General features: G+C 38.9%; 1 protein-coding gene across 2 annotated transcripts in view; it reads left to right on the forward strand.

Moving 5' to 3' along the window:
* Positions 1-497: 497 nt before the first annotated feature.
* Positions 498-24,102, forward strand: part of LOC126355095 (ADP-ribosylation factor-like protein 6-interacting protein 1) — a 73,263-nt gene continuing 49,658 nt past the window's right edge. Inside the window, exons 1-2 of one of the 2 annotated variants that reach the window (XM_050005292.1) lie at positions 498-1,035; positions 20,570-20,703. In XM_050005292.1, the coding sequence (XP_049861249.1) occupies positions 1,006-1,035; positions 20,570-20,703 (164 nt within the window). In that variant the 5' untranslated portion in view covers positions 498-1,005. The remainder of the gene's footprint in view (positions 1,036-20,569; positions 20,704-24,102) is intronic. The other variant, XM_050005298.1, reaches the window with a different exon arrangement.

Below are 24,102 nucleotides of genomic sequence, written 5' to 3' on the forward strand. Positions count from 1 at the left end.
ACAGAAAGCATAAACGAGGATGAGCTGATGACAATTTGTATCCCGCTTCTTCCACTATGCGTCTAGTTGTTCAATGTGCCACTTTGCTCTGTCTCCCTCGAGTATCCACAATAACATACAGTATATGAATATACATAAAGCATAATGATAACAATTATAATACTAAATGACAGTTCAACTACTTCACTTAGTAATTGTGATGCTATTTAAGTGCTCAAAAGCAGCGTATAAGGGCACTTACAAACAGGACGCAAATTGCAATGACCTGCATTTATACAAATCGTAATCAACTAACCAGATGATTCCTTGCCCTGTTTCATCTCATAACAAGTTTCGAAATAGAGCTTACACACATCCGGAATAAGGAGAACTACTTCACAATCTTAGGTTCATTTATAACAGACTGCATTACCCACCCAACAACTTGGTTATTACAATGTGTACTCCTCAAAATAGAATTTTAAAGTCATATCACATAGAATTAAACTTACTGAACTCATTGCGGACATCATTTGAAGATACACAATTGCTGTCCACACTTAACAACGAATAAAATGTTTTTGTTATCAACACACGAACATCAACAACAACTTTAACGTCAGAGCTTTCACGATACTGTTTGCGATACAGAAAACATTTCAAATTTTCGACCAATCACGAAGCTATGAACTTTTTATCCCTTCCACAAAACAAGAGAAGTGCCATTCAAAGATTACGTGGAAGTTTATACGTTTTCTGTATTTTTATAAGATCACTAACGTTTACACGACGTGGTTTCTGGCTGTTAGAGACAATACATTCAAATTGCTGAATGGAGGTATTGAAAGATGTTAAGTTAAACGACACTTGAATACATCACTACATTTACCATGATTAATATCTTTGGCTGCAGAAGTATTTGTGACGGATTAGAGTGTGTTCTGTGAGACAAATTTAAACGCAGAAAAAGTAAAGATTCATCTTATAGTTGCGAATTTTATGAAGCAGATATAAAACACACAGGAAATGGCCGATGCGACGTCACTGAGTGATCAGGTAAAAATGAAGTAGGTTGTACCTTCTGCTGATCAGTCGATTTTCGAATCGTGAAGTATCAGTTTATTGTAATTACGTGAACGTTATGGAGTAGTAATTTGCAGTGGTGACAAAATGTTTTATTTTGCACAGAAGCTCCCCGAGTTTTTTTGTTCCCAAGATAATACATTGTTCCTATTTGATAGTATGTAAGGGTATTAACCTTAACAAAATGCTGTGTATGGTTGTTTCTTTACCGCTCGATGAACTGAATGTATGTAATGAGTGACGTGAGTGTTAAACCATATATTTAATAGTGAACCGTTTCGTTTTCTCTTGAGATAGAGCTGGAGCGTCCTTTGCTACAGTTCCAAAAGAATTTTAAAAAATTACAAATTAATTTTATTTTGGATAGACTGAGATACTCTTTCTCAATTTTCCTTTGTTGTTTCCTGTTTTTCATTGAATTGACGTAGGTAATTTATAAGAGGAAATGGTACCACGTTAAACAGCATTAACACGGTACCTTAAAATGCAATATTTGGCATAACACAAGTTGTCATTAGCATCGATAGCAGAGAACCTTTGTCGTATTTCATTGGTGTAAATCATTGGTCAAGACTGTATCGATAATAAATGAAAAAAAAAAGACTACGATGGATGAGAGTATAAGTAAATAGTGAAACATTGACCATAACATGTATAACTCTGACACGTCTGAGATTAAAGTTTGTTGACAATGTCACCGAATATTTTGCATAAATAAATTATGTTTAATTTAAGGTGTAGGTTCTACTCTTCTGCAGCATAGTCAGGATGGTTTGTAAAAGTAGAGCTGTCCTCAACTGGTAAGTTGATTTAAATGCAATCATGGTTTACTATACATGTTACTTTGAGACATGGTATTCCTTTGCCTTCTTCAGATCTCTGAACTGACATACCTAGCCAATCATCGAAAGAGAGAGAGAGAGAGAGAATGTGTGTGTGTGTGGGGGGGGGGGGGCGGCAGAAGAGAGACCTGTGCATATTGTCACTCCCATGTGTACAAATCATTACCAGTTGTCATAAATTTCCAAAGAAAAATGTTGGTTCCAACTGTGACGAGTGAATAGCTGTTTATCTAGTGCAGTTCACATTTAGTTTAGAATGTGAATGTGCATTTATGTAAAACACCAAGCATTTTAGTGTAGAGCATTTTTGATGGCTTTTCTCAAAGGCTGGCAGTGAAAGCGATTTTTTTTTTTTTTTTTTTTTTTTCCCCTTCAAATTGTCATAAAATTTCTTGTTTGGCACAATAAATAAGTCTTTCATTTATAAATTGTCAATATTTTAAACATAATAAACTACCTGTATTGTACATTGTGTCCACAATAACATGTGGGAGTTACGGGGATCTGTGGCATTTGTAGAAGTTGAATAACCACAGATGGATATTGATTTGGGTAAATCTTTGAGGGGATATCCTCACACTAACATCAAAGTGTTTTGTTGGTTGTGAACAGTTGTGTCAAATTAAATAGGCTAGATAACATTCACGTACAGTGGCTTTGCAAAGCCTCAACCAATCTGTCATCTTCTAACATAAACTGTACTGGGGCTGTACTACAGATCTGTTTCTCGCCACAACCCGGATCAGCATTGCCACAGGTTCTGGACATCAGGAAATTTCAAACATTTCAGGGGGGGGGGGGGGGGAAACTGGAAAATCTCTCTCTTCTTCTTCTTCTCCTCCCCCCACCCCCCCCCTCAGGAAATGAAATGGTTGTTTGCTGGGGTGTCATGCATCATCACTGACTGGGTGCAGCTGAGTACATGCGCTGTACTACTTCATACTGCTTGTGTCCTTTGTACTACTCCTCTCAGTGCTGCAACCACTTCTTGCCAGTAGCCTATGAGCTGCTACTGGATTGGTCCTGTCCATCTCAAGGACATTCGGTTCCCACTCATGCGCAGGCCTTGCCCATTGGATCTAATCTCACCAATCTGCCCTTGGGTTAGGTCTGTTTGTGTGTGGTGTAATGCAGCGGTTTTCCGTGGTTCATCCATGGACCCAGGACTGTGGTGATGCTCCTCAACAAGTCAGAAGCCATGGCTGATGGATTTCAGAAATTGTGACTGTCTCATCACGAGGACATTGAACAGTGTGGCATTTTATAGACATTTTAATTATTCTTATTTTTGTCACCAAACGTGTTAAGCCTTATTGAAATGAAATAACATCATTGACTTTAATGAAACACAGATACCGTTTGTCTTGCTTTCTCCATCTACAGTCAGTTCATTACAAAAGATGTTGATGTTGATAATACTTCAGATTTTTGCTCACATCAGAAAATACTGCCTTCTTCTTCTTCTTCTTCTTTCTTCCCCTCATTTGCACTATTGTTTCTTGTACTGTAGCTGCAAAGACAGATTGTCAACTTATGTCTTATTTATCCTTGAGATCTCAAAATTTGTTAGGGACAAATGCTGAAACATGTCTGGAAATCAGGGAATTTCATGTGATGAAACTTGTGGCAACCCTGCTAGATATTCCCTTTGATTCACAATCACTATTAAAATTTCAACATAGGGTAAAAGTTCTGTGTATATCAATAGCAAAAATGCATGTAAGCGGAGAAAGGAATGAAGGGCCGTCCATATAAAACGAGTAATTCTTACCCTACTGTCACCACAACCAGGATTTGTATTTGATAAAATCATTAGTGTAGAAGTATATATGCAGTGTGAAATGACTTGTAGCACAGGTGGACAATATGTTGCAGTATTTTAAAGCATGAGTTCCAATATTGACAGTGTCATAGATTTGTTGAAACCAGACATCCAGTAAAATGCATTGTTTAGCGAGATCTTGGCTTGTGCAGTTTTCTTATGTTACAGAGGTAATATTGTATAGTTTGAGATGGAATTTATGCGGTATATTTAGAACTTAAATTTAATGTAATTTTAATCATGTTTCTCATTTTTTCTGAGAGAAAATTTTGAAGGGAATGAAAATTATGCTAGATTGTTTAACATTTGATTTAAAAACAGTATCAGTAAACATTTTTATGGTAGCTTCACTGGAGAACTGTAGGAAAAATGAAAAGCCGAAAGAAACCGGGCAAAAACTGCTGGCTGCTCTTTGCCTTGTTAGACTACACTGCACTGCACTGCACTGCAAGGCCTCTTCCCATGGTGAGTGGCAGCCATTCCGATCTAAGTACAGTGTGAGTGTAAATATTTATTGTTTAATTTTTTCCACATTTTAGACAAGGGGCTCCCTAAAACTTAAAACTGAAATCAGTGTGTAAATGAAGAGGTTGAAATGTAAGTTTAATATTTATGAAAATTATTTTTACACTTAACAAATGGCAAAGATTTTTTAAAAAATTGATTAATTATTATGGTGGTATTGATGTATAATTCAGTCAATAGACATTCAGTTTCAAAATGTATCATAGTTCACTGAAATCTGATATAAGGCTCTTGAGTTAACACAGCTCGCAAATTGTCCCGTTTTCTCATACGGTATTTGACTTAAAAAAGGTCAATTTTTTCATGTTTCCACCGATTTGAAATGGAATAGCCAATTTCTGTCAACCTGCAAATGAGTTGCGCTTGCCAAAACGATTTACCGCCAGCATATTACCTTGTGCTGGTGTCACCTCAGTTTGGCCTGTATGAAATGGAGCTCAGGGGCACTCGGCTACGGATATCAAGTAAACTTTTTTGGTAATGTCAAGTGTAAAGATGATTTTGTTCTTTATTTCTACAAATGTTTTCTATTTATTACTGACATTATTACAGTTCCATGTTAACTTATGTTGCCATTTAAATGGCAGAAGTTGGTTGCCCCCCCTCCAAGCTCGTCTGTGATAATTGGTAGTCATTCTTATTCCTAATGTATTGAGTATTTTGCGTGGCCCTATTTTTGCTTTAAGCTGGTTCTTAAAACCTCTGGGACTGTTTTTCATATTAATCATCTAACTGCATTTCAAATAATAAACCACATTATGTAATTGTTTTATAAAGGCAAATGTAAATGGCACCATAGATATGAAATTTCTTGGGTATTTTAATTGTGGAGTTGACAACTGGTCAGTGCGGGAATTCAGTTTGATGCATTTCTGTAAATGTAATTGTGTTCTGTATCTTCTTTTAATGGCTGTGTTTTGAGGTCCCTATAAGCTGTGTTCTGTAGTATCTGGTTAACAAAGGAGAGGGATGAAAGGGATGAACATCTCATAATTGATCAGACGTAGACACCCCCCCCCCCCCTCCCTGCCCCAAAGAAAATATTTAAAAAATTATCTGCGCTCCTGCCAATGGCTGACACGACTGCAGCAGCCTAACAAATCGACAGTTGCAGAACATCGCCTTTCGGAATTACGTGGAATGGATTACAACCATCCTAAGGTCCTAACACAGACGTCTCATGTCTGGGACTGGTCATTAAACGGTCTATTGAGATTTGAGTAATGTTGTGATAGTGCCTACATCCTTGGTAAGGCCTGAGAACCCAAAATTTGTCTCATTAAGAAGGGGAAGGAGAAACTGGGTTTGGGTGGCGACAGATCTTGGGGAGGGAGGGGAGGGAGATAAGCACCACTCCAGCCTAGAAGCATTCAGTTCATCAGTGCACCTGCGGATGGTAAGTAGTCACTCGCCAAAATTTTGTGTCCATTGGACAGACTGCTGGCCATTAACTCGTGATCTATCTTGACATGAAGCATGCAACTGAGAAGCTGAAGAATCGTGTATTATCTCAATTACCAGCTTGTGTGCAACACACTTTTTTTTTCTCTATGACAAGTTACCCCAGAATATGACGTCATAAGATGCTACAGAAGGGAAAAATAGGAAAATACTGCTTTTGACAGTTTCATCTCCGAAATAGGATCTATCTCTAATGCAAAAGTTGGATGTTTCAGAATGTCTGTAATATATGACTGCCAGTTCATGTTCTTGCAAATACAAGCCCCTAATGATTTTGAACAGTCAATTTAAGTTTCTTATTTATCTGTATGTATTTCTGATGGTGTTCTAAGGCCTTGTGCAATACTGAATTGTGTGTATTGTTTTATCTTCGTTCAGTAACAACCAGTTTCAGGAAAATTTTATTTACATTTATCGAGTGTTAAAGTTTCTCCGGTAGGATTGACTATAATAGTTCTTGCATCATTTAAGAGAATTCTTTCAGCTTCTTGGGCATAAGATAGCAGAGTATGTGTTATATAATCAGGACGAGAGTGGACCTAATTTCAATGCTTGTGGTACACCTGTGGTTATTATTTTCCGTTATATACATTTCCTGGGTCACTTAAATGCAAGAGTCATCATCTTTTTAGTTCAATAAAATGAAACCAGTTACAGGAAATATTTCATAATACTAGCTTCCCTTGGAAAATACTGCGAACAGCACAGTTTTAGGAAAACCAAGAAAGCTCTTAAACCTACGTGCACAGACAGAAGTTTTCAACCAGATTCCTGCATAGACGTCCAATGTCATAACACTATGCCACTATGGTTGCCATCTTATTTGCATATAGTAACAAATACACTATCTGAAATTCTGAAGGTAGCAGGGGTAAAATACAGAGAGAAAAGGGTTATTTAAGACATGTACATAAATCATGCTGCAGTTAAAAGAGCCGAAGAACTTGAGTGGGGAGCAGTAGTTGAGAAGGGGGTGAGGCAGGGTTGTAGCATCAACCAGTAAAGGAACCAAGGAGCAGTTTAGAAAGGAAATTAAAGTTCAAGGAGATGAAATAAAAAAATTGGAGTGATGACAGTGTACTTCCGTCAGAGGTAGAGAAGGACTTAGAAGGATATTGAACTGTATTGATAACTCCTCGAAAATGAAGTTGAGACAAAGATCAATGGTAATAGAACCAAGGTATTGTAATATAGTCAAATAAAATCAGGTGATACCGAGAGAATTAGATAATGTGATGAGACCTCGAATGTTTTGAATTAGTTTTGCTATTCGGGGAACAATAAAACTGAAGATGGCAGAAGTAATAAGGATCAAACATGCTGACTTGCTAAAAACCATTGCTCTTGAGTGTAGCCATATACAGAAGTAAAATGAGGACAGTATGCATTAAAGATAAGAAATGAATAGAAGCTTTTGAAATGTAGTGCTACACAAGAGCACTGTAGATCAGATGAGTAGGTTGGATACTAATGAGACAAGTTAGTTCTAAGGGCTGTGATACATGTGAGTTTTTTGCTCTTTTACAGCTCGTTACTCTCGGATAGTACATGCAGAATTGTTTATACCAGGGGTGAATTTTCACAGATAGTAACTTAGTACTTTCTGTCTGAGCCTTGCGAGAGAACAGATGTCTGAGGTGCTGATACAGAGTGGGTGATTGTATCTGAGAGAGCTGAGAGGTCACTCACTCTCACATTTTTCAGTTGTAGTTTTCTGCATGAAGGAGTTTGCAGTGGGTGAGCGTTGGGCTGCAACTGCACTCATAATACTTTCAGTGTCAAAAGAACATAAACAACTGAGTTTGTGTTGAAAAAGAGCATGCATTAGGTGGCATTATTATTCTGGAGCGTGCAAGAATCTCATTATAGAGCTTGTGATAAAAGACCCACAACAATATCGAAATTTTACAAGAATGACAGCTGTGCAAAAGGAAGAAATACTACTTATAATTGGACCCAGAATTGCCAAGCAAGACACTATTATGCTAAATCAATTAATATTAACGACAGATTGCTTGTTATATTAATATTTCTAGGATCAAGTAAATAAAATTGAAAGAAACTTCCACATGGGAAAAATATATTAAAAACAAAGATTCCAAGACTTACCAAGCGGGAAAGCGCCGGCAGACAGGCACAATGAACAAAACACACACACACACACACACACACACACACACACACACACACAGAATTACTAGCTTTCGCAACCGATGGTTGCTTCTTCAGGAAAGAGGGAAGGAGAGGGAAAGACGAAAGGATGTGGGTTTTAAGGGAGAGGGTAAGGAGTCATTCCAATCCCGGGAGCGGAAAGACTTCCCTTAGGGGGAAAAAAGGACAGGTGTACGTGATGTGTGTGTGTGTGTGTGTGTGTGTGTGTGTGTGTGTGTGTGTGTGTGTGTACGTGATGTGTGTGTGTGTGTGTGTGTGTGTGTGTGTGTGTGTGTGTGTGTGTGTGTGTGGGCGCACGTGCGCGCGAGTGTACACCTGTCCTTTTTTCCCCCTAAGGGAAGTCTTTCCGCTCCCGGGATTGGAATGACTCCTTACCCTCTCCCTTAAAACCCACATCCTTTCGTCTTTCCCTCTCCTTCCCTCTTTCCTGAAGAAGCAACCATCGGTTGCGAAAGCTAGTAATTCTGTGTGTGTGTGTGTGTGTGTGTGTGTGTGTGTGTGTTTTGTTCATTGTGCCTGTCTGCCGGCGCTTTCCCGCTTGGTAAGTCTTGGAATCTTTGTTTTTAATATATTTCTAGGGTCAGTTATATTTATCCTCTTCAATATTTGGTAAAATAATAATTATGATAAAATAACATTACACTAGCTTTAATTTTGATACCCATACATGTTCACAAGCCAAATAGGGTGGACATCTGATAAATAAAGCATTTCCAGACTTATGTTTATGAGGGCTGGGTTTTTTCCTCCCAACCTCCGACCGCTTCGTAGAGAAGCTACACGAGCGCAGAAAGTGCACATGCACTGTAGGCTACTGCTCAGCTCTCACTCCACACACTCCGCCATTGCCGACTTCAAGGCATCAGTCTGCATTGCACTATAGCCACGTAAACGTGGCTGCCATCATTGTTGCTTCCGTCACCTCAAGGCGTCAGTCTGCTTTGCACTATAGCCACGTAAACATGGATCCCATCATTGTTGCTTCAGCCAAGTGTGATTAACGAAGTGTAATTTGGTTTCTGCAAGCAGAAGGGAATAGTGCAGCTGGAATTCATTGGAGAATGAACAAAGTGTACGGTGATAACTTCATGACTGGTGAGCATGAATGGTGCTGAAAGTTTAAAGACAGCCGAAATGACGTGCATGATGAAGGGGGCCAAGGACCAAGTCTGTTGTTACAGCTGACCTTATTGAACAAGTGGACAGAATGGTTAGAGAAAACCGTAGGTTCACCATAACTGCTTGGTCTACAGAAATTTTGGAAGATTTAGGACCTGTCATACACTATACTTTTACTGAACATTTAGGCTACAAAAAGCTTTGTGCTCGTTGGGTTCCAAAAATGTTGACGGATGCCCAAAAAAGTCACCGAATAGCATCAGCTTTGAATTTTCTTGACGGTTATCACAATGAAGGAAAGAACTTTTTGAAATCAATTGTTACTGGAGGTGAAACTTGGATTCAATATGACACACCGGAAACAAAATTACAAACGCAACAATGGATGCATCCAAATTCACCAAACAAACCAAAAAAATTCAAACAAGCATTTTACATCAGAAAGGTTATGGCTACCGTGTTTTGGGGCCAGAAAGGTGTGTTGCTTGTAGATTTTGTGCAGCCCAGAACCACTATCAATGCAGCTGCTTATTGTGAAACTTTATGATGTTTGCGGAGAGTCATTCAAAACAAACGAAGAGGAACACTGACTTCAAGAATTGTGTTGATCCGTGACAACGTTCGTCCACACACTGCTGGCAGAACCCAACGGCTCCTTGAACAGTTGCAACCGGACATTCTCGATCATCAGCTGTACAGTCCTGAGCCGGCACCCAGCGACTTCCACCTTTTCCCTGAACTGAAGACGTGGCTAGGAGGGCAGCACTTTAAAACCAACAGAGATCTTCAAAACAACATCACTGCTCATTTGAAATCGTTGGTGGCAACATTTTTTTGAAAAGGGTATTGTAAAGCTTGTCCATAGGTACGATAAATGTCTCGATTTTTCCGGTGATTGTGTTTGAAAGTAATCATAAGTACAAAACTTTCGGTAATAAAATAATTGTTTTCTATGAACTTTGCTTTTAATTATAGCCTGTATAATCCTTGTATTTGAACTTCACCTGTATTGACTTAAGGGTTCAATGTGCAATAAAGTAAGATAATTAGTAAATAGCATGTCATAAAAAGTTATAGATACAACTTTATTACTTTAAATTCATGACGCGCGACTGCTACGGTCGCAGGTTCGAATCCTGCCTCGGGCATGGATGTGTGTGATGTCCTTGGTTAGTTAGGTTTAAGTAGTTCTAAGTTCTAGGGGACTGATGACCACAGATGTTAAGCCCCATAGTACTCAGAGCCATTTGAACCATTTTAAGTTCATGACAGTTTTTCGGATTCCAAAATAACTGTTTTGAAAGGTGATGTCAGTTGTTTATTCGTTAATTTATTTATGCTATAAAACTATTTCAGCTGATTTTTTTAAACTGTGTATATCCTGGTAAATTTCTCTCTGGAGGTCTTAAAAACGGTAGCCATTCCAGGCAGCAAACTTTACTTCTTATCTTGATTTCTGTAGTACAGTAAAGGTACATTCCATAACTCTGGACTTTCCTTGTACAAACTGTTGGGTTGTGCATAAGTTCATAGCATTTATCCATCAGTTTAATAACATCGAGGATAGGCTACAACCCTGTCTCACTCCCTTCCCAACCACTGCTTCCCTTTCATGCCCCTCGTCTCTTATAAGATGGGTCATATCAATAATACATACACACACAATGTGTCAACACGGGCGTAACTTCCAGATTCCACAACTTAGAAATCACATGGTTTTCAGGTAAAGAACTCGTTGAGCCACGTTTGGAGCACATTTTCATCCAGAAAGAAAGTGTCTTGATAGTTGTTCAATAGAGACTGGAAAAGGTGAAAATCTGAGGGCACCAGATCAAGTGAATATGGTGGGTGCGAAATGACTTCCGAACCCAACTCCTGCCTATTTTTTGTCAGTGTAGTAGAAAGTGAGTGGGCATTACTGTGAAGTAGCATCACTTCACACAGTCTTCCTGGGCATTGTTTTTCGATTTAGTCTGCAAGCAATCCTGGTTATTGGCAGTAAATGTAAGCAGTGATGATTAGACCTTGAGGAAACAATTCGTAGTATCCTACACTGCCTCTGTTCCACCAGATGCATGACATTCTCTTGTGGATGTGCAGAGGTCTTTGTACAGGGAGTTGCTGCTTTGTTTGGGCCCAACCACTTCTTTCTTTTCCTTATGTTAGCATAGACATCATTTCTCGTCACCAGTAATGATACAGGACAGGAATGGTCGGTGTTGTTCATGAGCCAATTGATGACGAGCAAGCAGAGATGCACATACAGCCACCTTTTTAAGACTTTGGCTTAGAGCATGCAGTACCCATACACTCTATTTTTGAACTTCCCCACTGCATGCAAACGTCACACAATGGTGGAATGATCACATTTCATCATATCTGCAAGTTACCAATTGCAATAACACGGATCATTGTGGATTAATGTGTTTAAATGATATTCATCAAATGCCGAAGGTCCTGCTGAACAGGGAGTGTCACTAATGTCAAAACCGTCTTCCTTCAAATGAGAAAACCATTTTCTTGTCATGCCCTGTCCAATGGCATTATCCTCGTTCATGGTGCAAATGTTTCTGGCTGTCTACGTTGCTGTCATCCCTCTCTTGAACTCAAACAGAAGAATAAGTCAGAAATGTTCTGATTTCTCCACTTGACACTCCATTTTGTACTGTCCACATGTTCACTCACTATCTCTAAATGACAACATGTAAACTCAAACAGCAACATGAACTACAAATAAAAAAAAAAGACAATCGAATAATAAACCCATACCAGCTTGAATACCAAAATACAAATCAAAATCTCTACAAACTTACGCACTAACATATTAATTAAATGCACAACTTCATCCCAAGTCCACTTCCTGGCATCTTTCATTGCTTCTTTTTGTGGACAAATTAGTGGTATTCACTTTGCAATGTACCCATTGTGGCAGTAGTATGAAATACCCTGACAATGACGGTACAGGAATATCCACGTGGTGCAGTGGATAACGCACTAGTCTCTTATTAATGTAGGACCAAACCTCTTCAGTGACTTTTTTATCGATTCTATGTGAGATATCTATGGTGTTTTTATAAGTTCGCTGCTCCATTGCATTGTTTAAGTATGATCTAACTGCTCGTAGGAGGTAAAATGGACAATTTCTTTCCTCAAAAACATGTTATGGCCACACATTATGGCTCGAAACATGCAGTTTCGTGAGTACTTTCTTTTAATGTGTGTAATAATATAGCAAACTATATTAACAAGATGTGGTACTGTAAAAACTGTGAAATACAACACAAATCTTGGACCCAGTGTGGCTGCTCAGCACTCACTGACTACCCTCAGTTCTCCCAAAAATGTTGGTATAGTTTTTCTTGCCTGATAGCTATGGCAAGCAGGTCTCAAGAGTTGGAGGTTGCTGTCTACATGAGGTCTAAACTAGCAGAGCATGACTATCTTAGATCTTGGCCCACACTCAAATGACACTGCTGGTGAGCTGACTCTCAGCACTGTTATACATGGCACATATTACTTGTAAAACCTCTCTGTGAGTGAAGAGCTCTCATGTGTATACAAAGCTTAAGTAGGGACTGGTTGGTAGAACACTTCCTGTGGCATCAAGAAATAGTTAATTTTCTAGTGAAGGGAAGTTAGAAGGGTATAAATTGGAGAGTAAGAGACCAAGACTTGAATACATTTAGCAGGCTCAAGCGGATGTGGATTGCAATAGTTACGCAGAGATGATGAAACTTGCAACAGGATTGCCTAGCAAGGAGAACTGCATCAAACTAGTTTTCTGACTAAAGGTGACAATTATGTAAGTCAGTGGTTGTCAAACTGTGGCCCAGCGGGTGGTTCTCAGCCATATTTTATAAAAACATGCATCTAGCTACTAATAGTGAAATCCAGAAAGTCAACTAACGTTGTTGTTGTTGTGGTTGTGGTCTTCAGTACTGAGACTGGTTTGATGCAGCTCTCCATGCTACTCTATCCTGTGCAAGCTTCTTCATCTCCCAGTGCCTACTGCAGCCTACACCCTCCTGAATCTGCCTAGTGTATTCATTTCTTGGTCTCCCTCTACGATTTTTACCCTCCACGCTGCCCTCCAATGCTAAATTTGTGATCCCTTGATGCCTCAGAACATGCCCTAACAACTGGTCCCTTCTTTTTGTCAAGTTGTGCCACAAACTCCTCTTCTCCCCAATTCTATTCAATACCTCCTCATTAGTTATGTGATCTACCCATGTAGTCTTCAGCATTCTTCTGTAGCACCACAATTCGAAAGCTTCTATTCTCTTCTTGTCTAAACTATTTATCGTACATGTTTCACTTACATACATGACTACATTCCATACAAATACTTTCAGAAATGACTTCCTGACACTTAAATCTATATTTGATGTTAACAAATTTTTTTTTCTTCAGAAACACTTTCCTTGCCATTGCCAGTCTACATTTTATATATCCTCTCTACTTCGACCATCATCAGTTATTTTACTCCCCAAATAGCAAAACTCCTTTTCTACTTTCAGTGTCTCATTTCTTAATCTAATTCCCTCAGCATCACCCGACTTAAATCGACTACATTCCATTATCCTCGTTTTGCTTTTGTTGATGTTCATCTTGCTCTTCCAAGTCCTTTGCTGTCTCCGACAGAATTACAATGTCATCGGCGAACCTCAAAGTTTTTATTTCTTCTCCATGGTTTTTAATACCTACTCCGAATTTTTCTTTTCTTTTCTTTCCTTTTTTTCTTGCTCAATATACAGATTGAATAACATCGAGGATAGGCTACAACCCTGTCTCACTCCCTTCCCAACAACTGCTTCCCTTTCATGCCCCTCGACTCTTATAACTGGCATCTGGTTTCTGTACAAATTGTACATAGCCTTTTGCTCCCTGTATTTTACCCCTGCCCTCTTCGGAATTTGAAAGAGAGTATTCCAGTTAACATTGTCTAAAGCTTTCTCCAAGTGACAAATGCTAGAAACGTAGGTTTGCCTTTCTGTAATCTTTCTTCTAAGATAAGTCGGAGGGTCAGTACTGCCTCACGTGTTCCAACATTCCTACGGAACCCAAAGTGATCTTCCCTGAGGTCTGCTTCTACCAGTTTTTCAGCACTGGCTCTCCCAAAGCTGTCAGTAGTTCTAATGGAGTGTTGTCTACTCCCGGGGCCTTATTTCGACTTAAGATGTTTCAGTGCTCTGTCAAACTCGTCACACAGTATCGTATCTCCCATTTCATCTTCATCTACATCCTCTTCCATTTCCATAATATTGTCCTCAAGTACATCGGCCTTGTATAGACCCTCTATATACTCCTCCACCTTTCTGCTTTCCCTTCTTTGCTTAGAACTGGGTTTCCATCAAAGCTCTTGATATTCATACAAGTGGTTCTCTTTTCTCCAAAGGTCTCTTTAATTTTCCTGTAGGCAGTATCTATCTTACGCCTAGTGAGATAAGCCTCTACATACTTACATTTGTTCTCTAGCCATCCCTGCTTAGCCATTTTGCACTTTCTGTCGATATCATTTTTGAGACGTTTTGTATTCCTTTTTGCCTGCTTCATTTACTGCAATTTTATATTTTCTCCTTTCATCAGTTAAATTCAATATTTCTTCTGTTACCCAAGGGTTTCTACTAGCCCTTGTCTTTTTACCTACTTGATCCTCTGCTGCCTTCACTACTTCATTCCTCAGAGCTACCCATTCTTCATCTACTGTATTTCTTTCCCCCATTCCTGTCAAGTGTTCCCTCATGCTCTTCCTGTAGCTCTGTACAACCTCTGGTTTAGTCAGTTTATCCAGGTCCCATCTCCTTAAATTCCCACCTTTTTGCAGTTTCTTCAGTTTTAATCTACAGTTCATAACCAATAGATTGTGGTCAGAGTCCACATCTACCCCTGGAAATGTCTTACAATTTAAAACCTGGTTCCTAAATCTCTGTCTTACCATTATATAATCTATCTGAAACCTGTCAGTATCCCCAGGCATCTTCCATGTATACAACCTTCTTTTATGATTCTTCAACCAAGTGTTAGCTATGATTAAGTTATGCTCTGTGCAAAGTTCTACCAGACGGCTTCCTCTTTCATTTCTTCCCCCCAATCCATATTCACCTACTATGTTTCTTTCTCTGCCTTTTCCTACTGTTGAATTCCATTCACCCATGACTATTAACTTTTTGTCTCCCTTCACTACCTGAATAATTTCTTTTATTTCATCATACATTTCTTCAATTTCTTCATCATCTGCGGAGCTAGTTGGCATATAAACTTGTACTACTGTAGTAGGTGTGGGCTTTGTGTCTATCTTGGCCACAATAATGCATTCACTATGCTGTTGGTAGTAGCTTACCCGTACTCCTGTTTTTTTATTCATTATTAAACCTACTCTTGCATTACCCTTATTTGATTTCCTATTTATAACCCTGTATTCACCTGACCAAAAGTCTTGTTCCTCCTGCCACCAAACTTCACTAATTCCCACTATATCTAACTTCAACCTATCCATTTCCCTTTTTAAATTTTCTAACCTACCTGCCCGATTAAGGGATCTGACATTCCACGCTTCGATCCGTAGAACGCCAGTATTTATTCTCCTGATAACGGTGTCCTCTTGAGTAGTCACCACCTGGAGATCTGATTGGGTGACTATTTTACCTCCGAAATATTTTACTCAAGAGAGCGTCATCATCAATTTAATCATACAGTAAATCTGCATGCCCTCGGGAAAAATTACGGCTGTAGTTTCCCCTTGCTTTCAGCTGTTCGCAGTACCAGAACAGCAAGGCCATTTTGGTTAGTGTTACAAGGCCAGATAATCATCCAGACTGTTGCCCCTCCAACTACTGAAAAGGCTGCTGCCCCTCTTCAGGAACCACACGTTTGTCTGGCCTCTCAATAGATACCCCTCTGTTGTGGTTGCACCTACGGTACGGCTATCTGTATCGTTGAGGTACGCAAGCCTCCCCACCAATGGCAAGGTCCATGGTTCATTAAGAGCTTCTATAGAGAGTAGTTCTCTTAATAACAAGCAAACAAAATGGAGGCAGTAATATTTTAAAATGTGCTTAATTTTAACTGAAATTGATGAATTCAGCCGTGAGCTGAGTAAAGTTGGCCACTTACCTCAGTGGCAGAGGGCTAAGTTGCATGACAACTGCGGCATTAGAAGACATGAAAAGGGGAATGTGTGTGTGACTCCTACCGATCAATTGCTGTGGTATAAATTTTGACACAGAAGTAACGTGGATTCATAAGTGTGGATTGCAGAGATGGTCATCTTCAAATTTGGCACCTACTTCAATCAAGAAACATTACATTACTTAAGACTATTATAATACAATGCAGTGAGTAGAAGGAAACTGACATTTAAATCATTCGTCAAACTTTTGTGTTGTGTCTTACATGGTCCAATCGCATTAATGAGAGCACCACCTATCTTAGATGTCAATATGTAATAACTACTAACAGATGGCAGATGACACCACTAGCAATGGATGATATATAAAGTATTGTTTGGGGAGTAGGAGGGGGGGGGGGGGGTATAGTGCAGTCATTGTAATGTGAAAGTTGAGTGATTTATCTGATGTCCAAAAGGATGTAATGATTAGCTTTTGAGCCAAGTTGGAAGCAGGAGGTGCCTGGTTCACACAGCTGTGCTGACTGCTGTTCATCAGCAACAACTTGCATGCCAACCACAACTGGACATCCACTGAATGGCAACAGGTTTTTTTTTTTTTTTTTCTTCCCTCAGATGAATAATTTTATGTTCCATCAGGCTGACGGCCGTTGGTATGTATGTATGGCTGTGCAACGTGTGCAGAAAGGTCTAGCCCTTAGTAGGGAGCATTATGATCTAGGAAATGTTTTCATAGCATTCCCTTGGTGATCTGGTCATTCTGAAAGGCACAGTGGATTAACACAAGTGTGCATCTATCCTTTGGGACTGTGTCCACCACTTTTTGCAGTTTATCCTCAACACAATGGCATCTACCAGCAGGCCAGTGCAACATGTCACACAAATCGCAGTTTATGTGTGTGGTTCAGCAGGCTATTGTGGCTGAGTGGTTCTAGGCGCGTCAGTCCGGAACCACTCTGCTGCTACGGTCGCAGGTTCAAATCCTGCCTTGGGCATGGATGTGCGTGGTGTCCTTGGGTTAGTTAAGTTTAAGTAGTTGTAAGTTTAGGGGACTAATAGCCTCAAATGTTAAGTCCCATAGTGCTCAGAGCCATTTGAACCATTTTGTGTGGTTCAAAGAGCACCAGGATGAGTTTAGCATACTCTCCTGGTTGTCATAGCCACCCGGTAAGAAACCTTGTGAAGCTGCCACTGCATTGCTATCAACATGGTTCCACATCCCTGTCAGTACCTTGTGGAACCTCATTGACACACTTCCTGGACGTCTCACAGCAGTTCGTGGTGCAAAAAATGGTTATTCAGGCTTGTGACAGGTGGTCACATTAATGTGACTGGGCAGTATATTAATAGTGCATTAAAGGTTCAAATACTGTTATTAATCAAAGTCATTCACACGCGTTGTAAAATCAACAACACTTCACTAGGCAACTATAGTGCCGCCATTGTTAAATCGCTGAGGTTGGTGTAGTTGCAGTAACAAACGACAGAGGTAGAGTTTAGGCTTGTTCTGCACATTTGTCATACATTCTCCGACAACCAGTGAGCAATCAGTAGTGCTATCAGTGCTCTGCTTTGAATGTCACAGCTAACATAAGCATTAAACGTGATTATAGCAAGTTATTTCATGAATTTTTATTCCGTTTGATCCAAGTTGTCACAGCTGATGGTGGCGGTAAGAGAGAAATTCTGCACAAGCAAGTGATAGACATAGTTTGCAGTATTCACATTTTGTTAAAGTGTACAGCATGGGCATGTGGTTACCACAACCCTCACTTGGAACCGGCAACAATGCAATCCCCGTCACTGTCTCGAATTGTGCAAACTGCAATCATTCGTGGATTGGATTGAAGCTATCTGAAACAGACCACAGTCAACACAAAGTGTTCTGAATGGTTGCAACATGTAACAATCAGTAGTTTGTGGCCAACAGCCAACTTATCTTGCCCTTATGAAATAGTCTGTTGAGGCTCACAGCTCACTGTGTGTAAGTCACCAGTTAATTATAAGATCAGTACATTTGGGGCCTGAGATGCCACTCTACAATGTTTTATGAACACTGAGGTACATTATAGTTATATCTAAAGATTGCAAATAACTTATCTTAAACTGCATACACTCTTAAATAAGTTTCTTTGTAATTTCTGTTAATTTCATTTTCAACAGAAATACACACATGATCTCCCCACCCCCAATACTCCTTCATTAGTGAAACTTCACTGTTATTCATTTTCAGACATATGTGTGGTGTTGTAGATTGTACTGTTGTTACTGGAACAGAAAATGAAAGAAGCATTATTTTTTACGCATACCATACATGGCAAAGACAGAATATTCTCTATCAGTGTATAATGTTCTTTGCAAATATGATACTTGATTAGTATTACTATGACACAATATACTTACATACCAATTTTAAATATTTGAAATTTTGGGACACTAGTTGTGTTTGTTATAGTTACTTTTGTTTGTACATCTTCATGATTGGCAACAATTGGGGTGGCACAGTAGTAAGACACAGGACTTGCTTTAATCACCATCTGAACTAAACATCCGTTCTTTTTGTGTACAGGTGTTGTTCACAAAAGAGGATTGTCTTGTATTATGTTCTTTCTCATATTTAATTACTCCCAGTTACCAACTCAGTTGACCACCTTTGCCCAGCCCTATACTATCCTGTATCCCAGATGGGGCTTTACTGTATATCTTTTGATGACACCATGTGTATCAAATGAAATGTGTAAGCTATGATTATGAGTGACTTAGTGAATTATCAATCATGCTTCTCATAACTTTCTTAACTCTATAGCTACTCTCCTGCATGTTCTGCTAAACTAGTTCACTTACAAAGGAGGGTTTGAGTGGTGTTGGCTTAGCCATTGGTTGAGATTGGTTCTTGAGTGAAACTTTTACTCTCCAGAGGAGGATTTGCGTTGAAGCTTTGAGTCATGGCCGTATGTTCAGTTTTAATCTGTCTGGAAGGTTTATTTCACTCACATCCATTGCAAAGAGAAAGTATTGTCCTGGAACAAATCCCTGAGCAGAGACAGTGATTTTTCACTGTATTCCCAGATGTACTAGAATGGTTCCAAGAGAAGATTACTAGTAGTAGCATTGGGCTTGGTGTTGTTGCTTTGTGTATCAACCACAACTAATCACATTATGGGTCATATGAATAAAAGATAGAATATACTTTATACTCAAAACTTTGAAGAACATTCCTCAGGTTTGCAAGAATAGAGTGAAATGAAGAATATACTTTACCTGAGAATGTTTCTCAGTATGAGTAAAAGAGTGTGGGAAGTTGCTCAAAGCATAGAACATTCTCCAATTTCATATGAATAAAACTAGAGAAGCTTCCCACATGTGCAGAAAATTTTCCATTTTTGAAGTGAGCTCTGTAGCTTACTTCAAGCTGATGAGTAAGTTCAGTTAAGGTTGTTTTACCAACTTTTTTGTAGTAATGGCAGACTAAATGTTGCTTGGAAGTCAAAAAATATATATGTAGCCCAAAGAGATATTGAAGAGAGGACCTGTAGAAGTAAAAACATTATTTATCTGATAAACTTTCTCCCAAAAGTCTTGAAAGAAGAGGGGCAACCTTTCAAACGAAGTGAAAATTAAAAAAAAATTGGCGCTATTCAGCAGACCAAAGTTTTCAGACTGAAGTACTCTGAGACTTGGGTATACACCAAACAACGGTGTCAATGGCATTTCCAGATGTTCATCACCATGCCTCCTCACAGCAGGAATCTTATATTTTGCTGTGTTAGAAATAAGTAGGCGGATCAGAAAAATTAATAAGTGGTTGTTACAAACCTAGCACTCTGTTTGTTGTAACGAACTGCACGGGTGACTACTTACTTGACATGCAAGCAGACCATTATACATCGTATGTAACCAAAATTTCTTGTGTTAGAAAACTCTGACAGAGTTCCAGTTTGGAGTAGATGGAAATGTGTTTGTAATCTTAAGAGTTCGTTCACATAATGTGTTCACTTACCTTGGATAATGAAAAAGTTTCCCACATGTCGAAAATTTGGTAACCTCGAAAGGAGATGCATTTCCATAAATTGTCCATAATTGTCTTAATAATTTGTTGCCGCACATAAAAGTAAAACTGCAATGTAGTGCAACTCTTTCAGAACACACTGATGCCAGTTCGATATTTGTAAACTGAATAGTATGCCTGTTTGAGTGAGTTGAATGAAATGTAACATTATGTGCCAGATATGGCAGAAGACACACACTAAGAATGTTCTCAAGAAGAGGTAGTGAGAAGGAGCTTCCGCATCAGAGAATTTACTCCAAATGTTTCATTCATACGAAATTGAGAACTTTTTCTGAGAATCTTATTTTGCTCTGAGAATCTTCTCCAGAGTTAATAACTTGGACATTCCAGTGCCTAGTAAAGTTCCACAATGAAAGAATAATTTTTTACAGGAGAAGCGTGTCAAGAAGATAAAGAGAGATCTTGAAGGATGGCGAGAAGTTCTGATACCCCTTAATTCTGTTCTCTTGTGGGAGAAGAACTGGTATCCTGGCATGTTATTTGGCATTACAACAACACTATTTTTGTAAGTAACCTGTGAATATTAACATTGCTTTTGCATGTACAGTACTACTATAATTAAAGTGGTGTTTGGTTTACATTGTTTTGAAATCTAGTTGGCAGTACTCAGCGACAAAGTTCTTCCACTATATGCTCTCATAGTTTTTTTAGTATCTCTGCAGTGCTAAAAATGACATCAGTCACAGTGAACAAAGTTCTTTAGGAAAATTAGGTGCAACATCTAAAACTAAAACAAAATTTTTAACAAGATGTCATTTGCCATTGTGTTGCAAGTTTTTGAAAAGTCTTAAAAATTAAATTATTATTTCAGTTTGAGAATGTCTAATTTTGAAACTAGTTTGTGGTATTTTTGTACCTTACAATGAGAATATTTATTCACCTGTTAATTTAGTGATTGTCATGGCATCTGATTTGACATTGTAACAAGAAGCAAACTCATCATGCTCAGAACAAGCTAGTTACTATCACGAACAACACAGTTGTTTTGAAACTGGTAGGAGTATGTTAAAATGAGGACTTTAAGGGGCTCTCTGGTTTAAGACACCACGATGGTACATCGTATGTCATTGTTTTGAATGTGATCACTATTTCTCTATACAGCCAATGTCAGAAGTGCCATGAGGCTGGTGCCATGAACAGACAGTGCTATTGTCTGTGTAGAAGTTGCAGCTTCAGGAGACCAGCAAAATGCAGGAAGGCCTGTTGTAGATTCAAGATAGGTGCAGGAACAGGCAGTTGACTGTAAGCATAAGTAAATTTAACAGATTGCACTATTGGCAGTGAACCACTGGAAACAGTAGCGAGCGACCTTAAGTGAAAGGACCACATAAAATTAATTGTAAGAAAATTCCTTGAAAAAATCTTGGGGAAATGTAATTAATCCCTAAAAGAACTGGCCTACAAAACTTAAAAGATAAAGTCGTGAGTAGTGCTCTTCAGTCTGAGCCCTTACAGATGTTATTGGTAGTAGATATAGAGAATGAAGAGCAGTGCGTTTCCTCATGGGATTGTTTTGTAAGTGTGGGAGCATTACATAAATGCTCAACTAACTCTAGTGTCAGACTCTACAAGAGAGCATTGTGTATTTTGTGTGCTATTAAAATTTCAAGAGTAATGCAGTGTGTTCCAAGGAGATTCAGGAAACATATTATTTCCTACCATGTATGTCTTGCTAAATGACCAAGGAGAGAAAATGAGATCAGTTGGGACTGCTGAGGCTCGTCAACATTCGTTCTTCCTATGCACCATTCCAGAAAGGGGCAACGAAGGACAGAAGAAATGGTGGTAGTACCAGAAGTACACTCCACCATACTTAGTAAGGTGGCTTGCATAGTATTGATGTAGATGTAAATGAATTCTTAGACATCTTATAATTAAAGTTTTTCCTGAGACATTTAAATCTCATGTTTATCTGTGATAATGATGGAAGCAGAAGTAAGGAATTAAAATTAGTGCCACATCCAGGACTCGAACCCAGGTCTTCTTCCTTACTAGGCAGAAATGCTAACCACTGAAGTTTGTATTGGGGAGTGCACTCAACTTGGGTAGTCCGTGTTGCTGCAGTGTTGACCATAGTGCTGCAGTGGTGTAATGGTTAGCATTTCTGCCTAGTAAGCAAAATGATCTGGGTTCGAGTCCCTGCTGTGGCACAAATTTTAATTCCTTTCTTCTGCTTCCATCATTATCACACATGAAGACGAGACTTGAATGTCTAGGGGAAAACTTTAAGATCACCTATGGTACAGGACTTCCCCATCACATCCAATGCTGGGATTCTATTCCAATGCCAGAGAGCCCTGGCAATAGTGACAATGTAGGGGAAAAATAAGCTGAAGATAGGAACTGAAGTTTGTATTGGGGTGGGCACTCAACTTGGGTAGTTCGTGCGGCAATGTTGACCATAGTGCTGCGGTGGTGTAATGGTTAGCATTTCTGCTTAATAAGCAAGAATACCCAGGTTTGAGTCCTGGCCATGGCACAAATTTTGATTTCTTCTTCTGCTTCCATCATTATTGCAGTAAATGAATTAAGTCTGAGTGACTTATGCAGTATAAATACACAATGGCTGAATAATATATTTAGTTTCTACCCTCAAATGCACCACTGGAAATTTTGTAAGCTGGTTCTTGTGAGATGGAATGTGTGCTATCTCCCTGCAAATATTTGCCACATAAGATTTTCTACACTCTTCAGCTGTTAAATAAGTCTTTGACTATTTACATGACCATTCTTTATATGCAGTCAGTGTCATTTGCTTAACAAGAAACTGAGCCTGTGTTGTTTTGTCTGATACCTCTAAACATTGCTACTCCCAAATATTTGCATATTGTGACTAACTGTAGTTGTCTCATTATCTTATGGTCAAAGCACTCCTAGCTTTGATGTTTCATTAAGCGCAAAACTTTTCATTTCTCTGCTTTATGAGCTCGTTGCCGGTCTTAGCAACAGGGTGATATTTTGAAGTGATTTTAGTGGAGACATTACTGCATTTTTTCACTGGGTAGAATTTCTCCATGAATAACTGCCTCATCTGTGGATAGTCTGAGATTACCGCTAATAAACTGTGTGTAGTGTGTAACATGAATTATAATAGTGTTCTGTTGGACTCTTGTAGTTTGCACCAGGTATTACTTCAGTGTGTGTAAATGATTTTCCATCCAGGATAAATTTCAGCATCCTGCCTGTCAGGAAATGGTTGTCCAGTTGTAAGCATAGTTAGGTGTTCCACAGCAACATATAGGATTTTTTTTCTTGAGAAAATGTCAATATTTTACTTGAATTTTTTTGGAATAGTGGAAACATGTCCTTGGCATTCAGAATATTGTGTGTGAAGAGCATAAGTCGAGCATCACTTGGCTGATGTTTTTGGAATCAGTGCTGGTTTTTGTGAAGAAGGCTATTTTCTTCCAGGCAGGTTATAATGTTTTAACTTAGAATAAGTTATAAGATTCTACCATAAATAGGTTGTGTGATACAGCATGGCAGTGAATGTAAAAAGGCTGGTACTGGGCAGTCACTTAAATTTGTTCAGTGTTTGTATGACATAGATGGCTTCCAGATCTATCTGTATATAGATGAAGAAACCTGTATGCAACACCTAGAAAAAGTGCAGTCTTTTGATGGAAACCACATACAAAGGACTGAAAAGCTATAACTGTACATAAAGAATTTGGTTCTGCATTCCGATTTTTAGCTATGAGAGTCGTCCAATAATTAAAGAAACAAATTGGTCTGGAGAAAACTGTTAGTAGGGCAAGTTTGGTACTTTTATGGCTTCAAGCTGGAATCACTGGATGGGCCCTGATCAGCTGATGTATAAACATTGTTTTGCTTATAACCTCAAAAATACATTTCAAGATTGTGAGTCCCTTGAAGCATCCACATTAGTTGAACAACATTCTGT

This window comes from Schistocerca gregaria, chromosome 1, assembly GCF_023897955.1.
Source record: "Schistocerca gregaria isolate iqSchGreg1 chromosome 1, iqSchGreg1.2, whole genome shotgun sequence".
NCBI classification, from domain to species: Eukaryota; Metazoa; Arthropoda; class Insecta; order Orthoptera; family Acrididae; genus Schistocerca; species Schistocerca gregaria.